The 12,758-nt window shown below is 34.0% G+C and overlaps 1 protein-coding gene across 1 annotated transcript; it reads left to right on the forward strand.

The window, feature by feature from the left end:
* Positions 1–944: 944 nt before the first annotated feature.
* Positions 945–3,075, forward strand: LOC145138764 (ACT domain-containing protein ACR9-like). The gene is made up of 6 exons (XM_079072787.1): positions 945–1,334; positions 1,484–1,702; positions 1,788–1,893; positions 1,978–2,299; positions 2,394–2,678; positions 2,796–3,075. The coding sequence occupies exons 1-6, from the start codon at positions 1,181–1,183 to the stop codon at positions 2,940–2,942; spliced, it is 1,233 nt and encodes a 410-aa protein (XP_078928913.1). The 5' UTR covers positions 945–1,180; the 3' UTR covers positions 2,943–3,075.
* Positions 3,076–12,758: the final 9,683 nt, after the last annotated feature.

Consider the following 12,758-nt stretch of genomic DNA (forward strand, 5'->3'; position numbering starts at 1 on the left):
AATGGGTTAAGGAGGGACCAAAACTGTAAGATTTGAAAACCAAAAGAACCTTTGGTATCAATTTTACAAAACTAGCAAGTGATCTCTAGCTTAGCTGGGTTGATGCATCGAGTTTTATATCCATGTGGAGTATGAGGTTGGTAGTCCGATTCCTTTAAACTACATCTTGTGGTGCCACTTGTGGGGAATTTTTCCCTAGAAATCCCTATGGGGGCTAGGTTTGCCCTGTAAAGGAGCTTAACCGGGGTGCTCGTTGAAATATTGCGAGTAGACTTCCACTTAATTCGTTTGCCGTTTCCAAAAAAAAAATCAAGTTTACAAAACTACGATAAAAGTTGAAAGAAAAATGCTTACCATATTAACAATTTTACAGAACTATCATAAAAGTTGAAAGAAAAATGCTTACCATATTAACAATTTTACAGAACTATCATAAAAGTTGAAAGAAAAATGCTTACCATATTAACAATTTTACAAAACTATCATAAAAGTTGAAAGAAAAATGCTTAGCAGATAAAACCATAACTGCAATTTCATCTAATTTATTTTAAGTTAAATCATAAAAGAAACTAAATATTATATTATTTACCTAATTTGGGTGGGGCGAAAAGAAAACGCCATTATCATGATTATTGTGGGAATCATTAGTTTGGTATCAATTATGATTTATGACGCATGATTGGAGTTGTTTGGCGCGCATAGCACCAAAATGCAAGTCCGTAGTGTCCTAAGAATTGACTATTGCGATCATTATTGTAACCACAAAGAGAATTTTAAATGGAGTCGTATAGTTTTGTGTTATTGTGTATGGGCAAAGACAAAACGATAATGAATCATGACATGATCGTAATATGTTCATGACCTTGGATACGTGTTGTTTGTCTGGTTGACGTGGAATCTACACAGCATGGGTCCACCTGCGACGCCGCCACCAGCCAGCCTATAGCACATTAGCACATGAATCATGAATCCCCACCGTTTGTATCTCTTTCGCTCGATTTAGACAAGCAAAGATTGAAAGATGATAAACTGAATTCTCACCTACTCAAAGCAACACCGGAAATACGCCGTCTCCGGTAATGCTCGACTCGATTTAGTCGTCGGAGTTCGATTTAGTCTCCGGCGGAGTCAATTCTGTACATCAGAAGTTCAGAACCACCGGTTTCTCTTGTCAGAGAGAATGGGGATGTCGTGGGAAGACGTCGTTTTGATCGAGGAACGGAAAAGTTCCGACGAACCAACCGTCGTCACGGTGAACTGCCCCGACAAGCCTGGGCTCGGCTGTGACCTTGTACGGAATGTACTCGAATTCGGACTCTATGTCACCCGTGGAGGTTTCCCCTTCTTCTCTCTACTCCTATTGTAACTAATTGTAACCATGTTATGTTTAAATCACCTGTTGAGATTCCTTGATTTAGTATGAATTTCATAATCTCAACATTCAAGTTTCAACAACGAACCCTAAGATTTCTTTCTGCATCAGATTTTTCTACAGATGGGAAATGGTGTTACATCGTGTTATGGGTTGTTTCGAGGCCATGCTCGCTGAAAATTGATTGGGAGAGCTTAAAACAGCGGCTTTTATCTTGTTGTCCATCGTTTTTGCCTGCGTTTTATCTCAATCAATTACCCGATTCTTCTAAACCACCTCCAATTTATCTGTTAAAGGTCTTCTCTCTTGATCGAAAAGGATTAATCCATGGTAACCACTAACACCATTCTGTTTTTTTTTTTTTTTTTTTTTTCCTTCTGAAACTTCATTGACATATAACATTCCAATTTTATAGATGTCACACAAGTTCTTTGTGAACTCGAGCTCACAATTCAAAGCTTAAAAGTAATGACAAACCCAGATGGCAAGGTCTTGGACCTCTTCTTTATCACCGATCACTTGTAAGCCTTTTTGAAATCTTATATTTAGACATGTGATGTGAAGTAATTGAAATAACATTTGTTGATGTTGAATATTTTTTTTAGGGATTTATTGCATACAAAAATTAGAAGAGAAGAAACATGTGAGCATCTAAGTAGCGTGTTAGGAGAGTATTGTATAAGCTGTGAACTTGAGTTATCAGGGCCAGAATATGAAAGCCAAAAAGGGTTCACTTCAATTTCAGAAGAAATTGCTGATGAATTGTTTAGTTTTCAACTTGCCACTAAGGAAGATGATCGATCACAAGCTGTTATAACGGTTGATAATTTAATGAGTCCAGCTCATACTTTGCTTCAAATACAATGCCTTGATCAGAAAGCTCTCATCTATGACATTTTAAAGATCTCTAAAGACTGCAATATCCAGGTATATATACTCATCTTGACTTCCATCACATTTAAAAAATACTATTTTATTTGTTTGATGTTTGAAATGAATAGGTTATCGTGTTTTTATTCAGATTGCATATGGAAGAATCTCTAGTAGTGTGAAAGGGTACCGAAGTTTGGACTTGTTTATACAAAAAGATGATGGGAAAAAGATATTGGATAAGGAAAACCAAGTTGCTTTATGTTCACGTCTAAAAGAAGAGATGTTACATCCATTAAGAGTCATTATCACAAACCGTGGCCCTGATACAGAACTTTTTGTTGCTAATCCTGTTGAGCTTTCCGGGAAGGGAAGGCCACGTGTTTTTTATGATGTCACATTTGCATTGAAGACACTCGGAATATGCATCTTCTCTGTGAGTTGCATAGCATTGTACTTTTTTTTCTTATTAATTATGCGTTTAAAAGTTTATGATTATAATTGTGTAAATTGTTTTGTATTTGGATGACATTGTTATAATTGGGTGTTGCAGGCTGAAGTTGGCAGACACTCGACTGCAGAGCGTGAGTGGGAAGTTTACAGGTTCCGATTGGATGAAACTCGAGGATTTGCGTTAATGAGTAAGAAAGCTAAGATGGATGTAGTTGATAAGGTGAGAAGAACACTAATGGGATGGTGAATGAGATCACAAGAGTTCATCATGGATTTATGGCTATGAATGTGTTGTTATTGGTGACTTAATTTTGACCTTGTGATTTGTGCATGCTTTGGTTATAAATATTATGGTTGTTGTACCATGATCAAGTTTAATATTTTCGTGTTCTATGTTTAATTTTATCATCTATGGGTCATGAGAAGTGATAGAGCAATAATTAATCTCTCCAAAAATTGGAACGATATAAATACATAACACATGCTAGAATGGTGCATTTAACACATATACATAGATATTTGGACTTTTAAGGGTGGTTTTGTTGTAGGTGTATTTAAAAAAATGTAAAACCGAAAATAGGTCAATCATATCAAATTTTAGTGTAATTGAACCAAAATCTTCTTTACTTTTCAATTAGGTGGCGATTTACGATTTTACTTGCACACAATTAGTCGAAAAAATTTTAAAATTTAAAGAATTATGTTTTGTATACTACTGATACTGTTCTAACCAAAAGTCACACCAATTTAAGATATTTAAGACATTTGTAGACGAAGAAAAGGAGAATTAAGCTAATTTTCATAAGCTTTTTCCAAATATCAATTTCGCAACCTTCAGTGCAAAACGGGCCATAGCAATGGATGCGCTTTGGTCTTCTTACGCGTAGTTCCGGAGCGTAAGCAAAGAAAATAAGGGGTTGTTTGTTTTTTTTTGTGCAGATCTGCGCAACCACTTTTGTCTGCACTGCGCAGACAACGCGCAAACATATGCTCTTGCAGAGTGTTTGTTTTTTGGAAGTGCACATATCAAAAAACGTCTGCACGAGGTCTTCTTGGCGCAGACATGGGTCACTGTCTTCAAAGGTTTTCAGGCCTCATTTTAACCTAAACCAAAAAAAAAAGGTCGCCTATCTTTTTTCCCTTTTTCATTTTTTTGCTAAAATGCATTTTTTTTATGTTTATAACATAAAATTAATTTGAAAAATCAGTTTATTTCAGTACCTGCAGACGTAAAAAAACAAACAGACTTATTATTGCAGACTGCAGACATTTGGTCCACCTATTCTACTGCAGAGGCTTGCAGATATGGTCCGCAGACTGCAGACATTTTGACTTCAGAAAAACAAACAACACCTAAGAGAAGAAAAAAGAAAGTAAGGAAATAAAAAAGATAAAGGAAAAAAAATTGACTTTTGTGTTCCCGATAGGGGTGACCGCAGTGCGGTTCGGTGCGGTTATTGGCCAAAACCTCACCACTAACCGCAAATGCGGTTAATCCATTTTCAAAACCGGTTGGTGCGGTTAGACGGTTATTTTTGCGGTGCGGTTTTGTTTTTTTGTGTTTCGGTTATTAACCGCATGGATTTGGTGCGGTTATCTTGTGTGGTTTTTAACCACACTTTACAGTTCAAACAGTTTTAAGAGTTTAAACATATTACTTCTAATAATAAAAAACCATAAGGTATATGACAATTAACTTAAATTACAAACAACTAATATCTTAAAAACATTAAATCACCAGTAATTAACAATAAATATCTTAAAATTGTCAAATTTCATCATTTTCCAAAGTTTTTTTTTGGAAAGGGAACTTCTTTAACGAGGGTTTCCGGGTCAGCTTTCGCGCACCGACTAATCCCCCGCTGCAAACATGAAGCTTTGCCTCATGCCCTGGAGTCACTGCAGGCGAACCTCCATGGCCACAAGGGCTGAGTGGTGCCAGGATTTTTGTCTTCTACAATTTTATCCTTCTTTCATCCATGAAACTTGTCTTATTTTTAATATTTAATATATTAATAATTAATAATTTTTTTTATATAATACATGTGGTGCGGTGCGGTTTTTTTGCGGTTTTTGAAAACTAATAACCGCACCGCACCGCAAGTTTGCGGTTTTTGAAAAACAGAAAACCTCACCATCGGTTTTTATTGCGGTTGCGGTTAATCAGTTGCGGTTTATATGGTTTTTGCGGTTATTTTTAGTTGCGGTGCGGTTTTTGCTCACCCCTAGTTCCCGAGTAGAAAAGAAGTGGATGGAAATTAATCATTTTGTTTTTTTCTTTTTTTTCAAGTCCTTCCAAATCGGAAGGAAAGTTATAAAGGAAAGTGATCATTCTGTTGGATAATTATGAGACCACTTCATAAATACGTAGGATATATTATTAAATCCAATTATTATGATAAAGATATAAATTGTTGATTGACCGATTTATAGAATATTAACTTACCTTGTGCAGGGTCGGCCCCGAGAATTTAGAGGCCCTCTGCAATTTAGTTAAAAGGGCCTTAAATCTTGAAAATTCTAAAAAAATAAACAATAAAAGTTCTAATCATTTAAACTCGTACTATATATAAAAGACAAAATTTCATTCCAGATGGTACATTGATACAAAAAAAAACTCTTTTCTGCTTATAAATTGTATTATTCAAACCAAACTTTTCTATAATAGATGTATTAGCATAACACCTTATTTGCAGTTTTCTCTTTTCCTGTTCTTAGGAAAATCAAATCAAATTCACAAAAAGTGAAATGTGAAAATCTGAATCAGAAAGATAGAAAAATAAAATTTGGGATGACTGGAATTTAAAATTCAAAAGTGATGATCTGATATAATCGTAATTGTTAAATACCATTTCAAAATATGTATAATCTACAACTGGTAACCTTATTTGTAGTTTACGTATTAAAAAACATATAAAATAGATTCTGGATGACTGTCCTACTAAAGCTAAAAATTCTGTAAAAATCAAAATTAGAAGAGATGTTAAAATCATAATTAAATACAACATTTATCTCTTAAAAATGAAAATCAGAAAGGATGAATGATAAATAAAAAACGTATAATACATCATATTATTTAGAAATAAAGGAATCAAAAACTCTTAGACTTTTGATAAACCAAATGCATTACTCTAAAAACCTAGTAAATCTAAATCGAAAACATACTCTAAAATGTAAAAAAATAAAAATAAAAGATATAAAGATATACTCATTTACTTACAACTTATAAGATGTCAAGAAATAAGAGAATAAGTTCAGAGCAATGTTGTTGTCTTGTGGTTTGAAAGGAAGAAGAAGTGCCGAAGACAACGATTTTTTCACATAAGGGTGGGTCATGGTTAAAGGCTGCTATTCAAGAACAGGAAGAGTGTTGAAGACTACGAATTTTTAAGAACAGGGGATCCAAGATGCAGAAATTGTTACTGTATTGCTGAAGCCTTGAAGGATGCGATATTTTAAATCTGGAGATATCCTAGGATTATGAGATCGTTACCAAGAATTGAATCGTTCCCCACCATCAATTGCTTTATCTTCATGTGTGCGACTGGAAACGAGGCAGTATTAAAATCGATTTTAATCATGATCCCGCTTTCAATTTTGATTCTCTTTGATTTGGATGAGAACGTGTTTTGGTTTTCGACTTTTCGGTGAAGAGGAGAAGTGCCCTAATGGATGTACTACTACATTAGGCTAAAAAATTGGGTCCCAGGTGAAGGATGGGCCCTGTTCAAGGGCACCTCCTGAACTTGCCTTGGGTCGGCCCCGACCTTGTGGGTTGAGTTCCCGGTTTGACTCAAGATCCTCAAGATCCCTTCCATCTCTCACATTAGGGTATATCTCCATCTATATATACATGTGATTAGGAGCAATCAAGACATACAAAAATACACAGAGAAATTCGTTTTCTTTATTACCGAGGGTTTGAGAGGTGGTCTTGAGATCAACTGGAAAACTCAACTCTAGTTATTCAGATTCGAAGATCATAATGAAATCAGGTATGTAATCGTTCTTTCATGTTTAAGTTTTCTTTTAATCAGATTCGAGATTAAAGATCCAAAGTTATGCTTCCACGTTTTATGTTTTGGTTATCAAAATACCCTACACATTCTACTTCCTTACGCGTAATTCCTGAGTTTAAGTAAAGAAAAGAAAAGAAAGCAACGAAAGAAAAGAAGATAAAGGAAAAGAAAATAAATTTGTCTTTTGTATTCCTGATTTGAAAAGAAATGAAAGGAAATTTAATCATTTTGTTCTTTTTTCCAAATCCATCTAAACCAGAAGGAAAGTTGGGAGGGAAAATGATCAATCCACTTCCTTTTTTTAATGAAACTGGGAAACATTTTTTTTTACTTTCTTCTCATTTCCACTCATTTCCTTTCTTTTCTCTAGTTAAGTTGAACTCGGAAACGAAAGCGTATTGATTTGACCTCATAAGTGGGACCACCACCCAATATCATGTTGCCACCTAGAGATGTGAAACAGGCCACAATGATTAGGGGTGGCAATCCTCGACTCAACCCGTAACCCGACACTGACCCAACACGAAAATAAACGAGTTTGGGTTGAGATTTTTTACCCGACAACCCGTTTGTTTCATGGGTTGGGTTGGGTTACCTATTTGGGTTCGCGGGTCAACCCGCCAACCCGATTATATATATATATATATATATATATATATATATATATATATATATATATATATTTATATTTATATATATATATATATATATATATATATATAATGTTTAAAAAATATATTTAATTATTTATCAGTTTTGAATATTTGATTATCGTTTAATCGTTTTCCGAATTCCAAAACTGCAAAACAACTTCGAGTCGACTTAGCGTGCCCTGACCCCTAATCAAAAAGAAATTCAGTCTTCAGTCTCCAAACTCACGACTCTGTGTCTCCCGTCTCTGTCGATTGAGGCATCGAGTCATCGATTGTTGCAGTGTCACACGCACACCACTTGTCTTCTCGTCCTCCGGCTGTCGCACACCACTTGTTGTCGTCACTCTTGTTTATGACTTTATGCTTATGACTTTATGTTGAATATTTAAGACTTTATGACTTCATTTTATTTGTATTTTTTTATTTCATTTTTAAATATGTTGCTTATTAAATGCGTTATACGGGTTGGGTTCGACCCACTAACCCATGAACCCATACTTATATGGGTTGGGTTGGGTTGATGTTTACAACCCGCCAACCCACCAACCCATATATTATATGAGTTGAGTTGGGTCAATGTATTTTGACCCGCCAACCCGTCAACCCGTGACCCGCCAACCCAAACCCAACCCAATTGTCAGGCCTAAGTCAGTGATACCTCAATTTAAACTAAATTATTTTTTATATATATTTTTGTGATCTTACTAAAATACACTTTGAAACGAATAAATAAGGAGGATTACAATGAGTCAATAAATTAGTTTATTTGTGTTTTGCTCTCATATACTTTATATATTGAGTAAATTACACGAATGGTCCCTATGGTTTGGGGTAATTTGCATGTTTGGTCCTTAACTTTTTTTTTAACTCGAGAGGTCCCTACTATTTGTTTTTGTTGCGCACTTGGTCCCTGTCTTACCTAAAAATACTATTTTGCCCTTAATTTTTTAATTTATTTAAATAAACACACCCCAACCCCACTTCCACCTCACCTTACCTTACCTTACCTATCCCAACTTATTTAAATAAATTAAAAAATCAATGACAAAATAGTCTTTTAGGTAAGAAAGGGACCAAGCGCGCAACATAAACAAACTGTAGGGACCTTCCGGGTTAAAAAAATAAGTTAGGTACCAAACATGCAAATTATCCCAAACCATTTAACCTTTACACAACAAATAATAGAAAAAATACCATATTTTAGTATATGGACCGCACATGTGTAAAAGTATTTATTTTCACATCTGAAATATGGTGTTTTCATAGGGTTTCTGCGAAATTACAATTTCTTATGAGCATTAGATATTGTACTTTCTGAGGTACTAAGAAATTTAGTGTACAATATGATTATTTTTCAGTGGGATATTGAGAAATTGTAATTTTTCGATGCATAATATGACCATTTCTATGTGGGTACTATTGATAATTATAATTTCTCAGGGATACCGTACGAATAAAATAAATTACTACAACCATTTTTATAAAACAACCAACACAACATCACAACAAACACAATGGTTATTAGCTAGTTTATACACACAATATATATATATATATATATATATATATATATATATATATATATATATATATATATATATAGCTAGGTTCATTTGTTTAAACTAATTATTGTGTTATTGTATGCATAAATGTGGGCCAATCATCTCAAAAACTTAAATAAGGATATATAATATTACCTATTAATTAATTTTGTTAATTAAATAAAAATTTAATTAATCCCTAAAATATTGGATTGCTTTCCTTTAAATCCCTTGAAACCGTTACTGCTTCTTTATCACCGATCCATCCCTACTTTTTCAACCTAACCGATGCCGATGATTGAAGAAGATAAGTGGCTGGAGCTTGCCCGTTCGCCGACCAACACCATCAGCCACCACCGAGCCACCATCGCCACCGAACTCACCAGAATTTGCAGGTCAAGAAGCGAAAGTCAGGGGAAATCGGTTTCGCTCTGTAACACTTTCGTTCATGTTCAAGCTTTATATTCTGCTTTCGTTTGTTGATTATGATTTGCACTTGGAATCAAATTCGCACAAGCCACTTTCGTTCGGAGATCAGTCGCACACTTAGAACGATGTGTAATCTTTAGAATCACAGTTCTTGACTCGATTTTGAAATCGCATTAACCCTAAACGAAGGCTCGCTTATAATTGAATGTGTAATTGATTTGGAATCGGGAGGTAAAACAGAAATCGATCGTATCAGCCTTCAGCAATTTCAAATATTACTAACTTGGGATTGAATGTTGCAACTAAAATCATTCAGAAGCAAAAATCGGTATTATCGTTCACTGTTCGAGCATCAGAGGATAGAAAATTGGTTTGTGTATTGCAAGCTTCATTGGAAGTCGAAATCATATCTTCAAAATCCGGATCAATCACGATCGGAATTGAATTTAGAACATACATCGGGTTTAATGGATGTCAATCAGAATTCATGATAGATGTGAAGTGGTTCAATTTTGACTTTTCCTAAGTCAAACGGGGTATTCTTGTGTTCCAACTTCAAGGTTAGGATTCCAGTGCTTTTGGAAGATGGTATTCAGATGCTTGTTTATGCTGGGGAATATGATTTTATTTGCAGTTGGTTAGGTAAGATACGAATTCCAATTCTGTTGGAATGGAATCACAAATTCCAATTCTGTTGGAATCACAGAAGTTGATGCTTGAAGAACGGGCCACAAAATTAAAACGGACCACATTATTCTTTTAGAATGTATTACTCGTTGTTAGATTTTGATGTTTTCTTTTAGAATGGAATCACGAATTCCAATTCTGTTTTCTCCAAGAAGTTTTTAAGGTTGTTTTTAAACTGATGGTTCAAAACTATTGTTTGTCTTTAAAATATTCATTCATTCAAAACATTTATTTTTTCAAAATAGATAATCTGACATTCTCATAGAATATCATTCTAACAGAATTATCTTAGAATTATAATCTAATTAATTAAAAAAATGAAAATTCAAAATTAAGAAAATCAAATATATCTGAAAATTCGAAACTTTTTATTAATTAAACTTGTGTTTCCTAATTAGTAACTTTTTGGTAAATTAAGAAAGTGAATGTTACCTATTTATGCATACAATAACACAATAATCACTTTCTTAATTTACCAAAAATGATTGGCTCACATTTATGCATACAATAACACAATAATTACTTTGAATAGAATAACCTAAGCCTATATATATATATATATATATATATATATATATATATATATATATATATATATATATATATATATATCAACATACACATTAAACAACCATTGTTTTTCTAAGACAACTTTAAATGACAAAAAATGTATGAAAACTTTTGTCACATAAAATAACAATTATAAAGTTGTCATAGAAAATATATATGAACTTGTTTTTATACAAAACCAAGTTATCCATATTCTCCAAAAACTAAGATTTCTAAAAATCAAAAAATCTAACCAAACTTGCAACTTGACTCTGATATCAATTGTTGAGTTTTATTCAAAAAACTAGTTTAAAAAAATGATTTTTAACAACGGAAGACTTATAATATTTTGAATAATATACACAAGTTAAACCCATCAATGATCTTTTTACAAAGTTTAGAAAAAAAAAACAAACACGACCAAAGAAGAAGAAGAACGAATAACAACTTTTGTAGTTCTTTGGATCCTCTTAGGAGGCTTGGAAGTTGATGAAGAATGATGAACTTTAGAGACACCAACAATAAGCTAACTTGATGTAGATGCTAGTCTAAAACTCTTAACTCTTAAGTTTGAAGTTCATAACCAAAGTATGAACTTCAAGAGAGTATAAAAACAAGTAATCTTCAAGAAAAAGATGAACAACATGGAGAGTGTAACATGCCCAAGCATGTTACGATTTTGGTGTGTGTGTCAAGACAAAAGAATGAAAGCCTCACTCTCATGAGTCTTTAACCATTAAGCACCCATGCAGCTACTAGCTAGACGGTTCACCACACTTCTCATTACTTTACATTAAATAAGTATAAGATCATGCTCTTCTTTTGAATAAAGTAGTCAAAAGATCACTCCATATTTTGTGTCTCAATTTTCGCAAATAAGAAAGGAAAAAGAAGACAAAAGCTTTTATATTTTATAAACAAAGTTTATAAAATATAAACTTTAACTTTTTGGTAAAAGACAAATGAATTTATCTACTCCAAAATGTTGTGTATGACTTATTAATTCATACCATATGAATTATATAATGTTACATGCTAATGGAAATTATTATTTCCTAGAAATAAATAATTTTCAATTTAATTATAAGAGTTTATTGAATATTTATTAAAATCAATTTTTAATAAATAATCAATTATATGAAGTTGTTGTTAGTGTGACCCTTTAGTATCATATGTTAATTAACAATATTACTTTAATATGCTTCTTGAACATAACTGGGATGAACATTTACCTCTAGTAGAATTTTCCTATAATAATAGTTTCCACTCGAGCATCAAGATGACACCTTATCACGCTTTGGATGGAGAAAAGTGTCGAACGCCGTCATGTTGGCTGGAAGCTGGGGAAAAGCAGTTTATGGGACCTGAAATAGTCCATCAGACTGCTGAAAAGTTAAAAGTAATTAGGGAAAGGATGTTAGCTGCTCAAGATCGTCAAAAGAGCTATGCTGACAAGAAAAGACAACCGATATCATTCGAAGTTGGAGATTCGGTTTTACTTAAAGTCTCGCCATGGAAGGGACTTATAAGATTTGGTAAAAGGGGAAAATTGAGTCCAATGTTTATTGGACCGTTTAAAGTTCTTCAGAGGATCGGGAATCAAGCTTACAAGCTAGAATTACCGGAAGAACTAGAGGGTATTCATAACACCTTTCATGTGTGTTATTTGAGAAAGTTCACGGGAGATGTGCCCGACATAATTCCCATTTCTGAGTTAAGGTTGGATGAAAACAAGAGGTTAATTGAAGAACCTGAGACAATCGTTGACCGTAAGACTAAGAAGTTGCGACGCAAGATGGTCGATTTAGTGCTTGTGCGATGGAAACATACGAATTGGCCAAATCTCACCTGGGAAACGGAGAGTGACATGATGTGTAACATCCCAAAATTTAGAAGTATGATTGAAGGACTTAAGTGTAATTGAAGAAGGTACTCGACGAGTAGGTATGCTTACTCGTCGAGTCGGAGCGGGTTCTGGACGCGAGTTAAGTGACCAACTTGCCGAGTCGGCAGCTAGACTCGACGAGTTGGTGCTGAAAAGAGAAAACCCTAATCTTAAGGGTTGCACCCTATATAAAGGATCATTGGCCTCCCCCAGCCTCCCCTTTACTGCTTCTTGTCCCTCTCAAACCCTAATCGAGTGTGTGTGTTCCATTTGTGTATTCTTGAGTTTGGAAGAGGATTT

The sequence above is a fragment of the Lactuca virosa genome, chromosome 9, assembly GCF_052849685.1.
Source record: "Lactuca virosa cultivar CGN04683 chromosome 9, Lactuca_virosa_CGN04683_v6, whole genome shotgun sequence".
In the NCBI taxonomy this organism is placed as follows: domain Eukaryota; kingdom Viridiplantae; phylum Streptophyta; class Magnoliopsida; order Asterales; family Asteraceae; genus Lactuca; species Lactuca virosa.

Coding starts and splice junctions, on each gene's coding strand:
- LOC145138764 (XM_079072787.1), top strand. CDS start 1,181: ATGGGGATGTCGTGGGAAGACGTCGTTTTGATCGAGGAACGGAAAAGT. Junction 1,335..1,483: donor ACTCTATGTCACCCGTGGAG/GTTTCCCCTTCT, acceptor TTTCTGCATCAG/ATTTTTCTACAGATGGGAAA. Junction 2,679..2,795: donor TCGGAATATGCATCTTCTCT/GTGAGTTGCATA, acceptor TGGGTGTTGCAG/GCTGAAGTTGGCAGACACTC.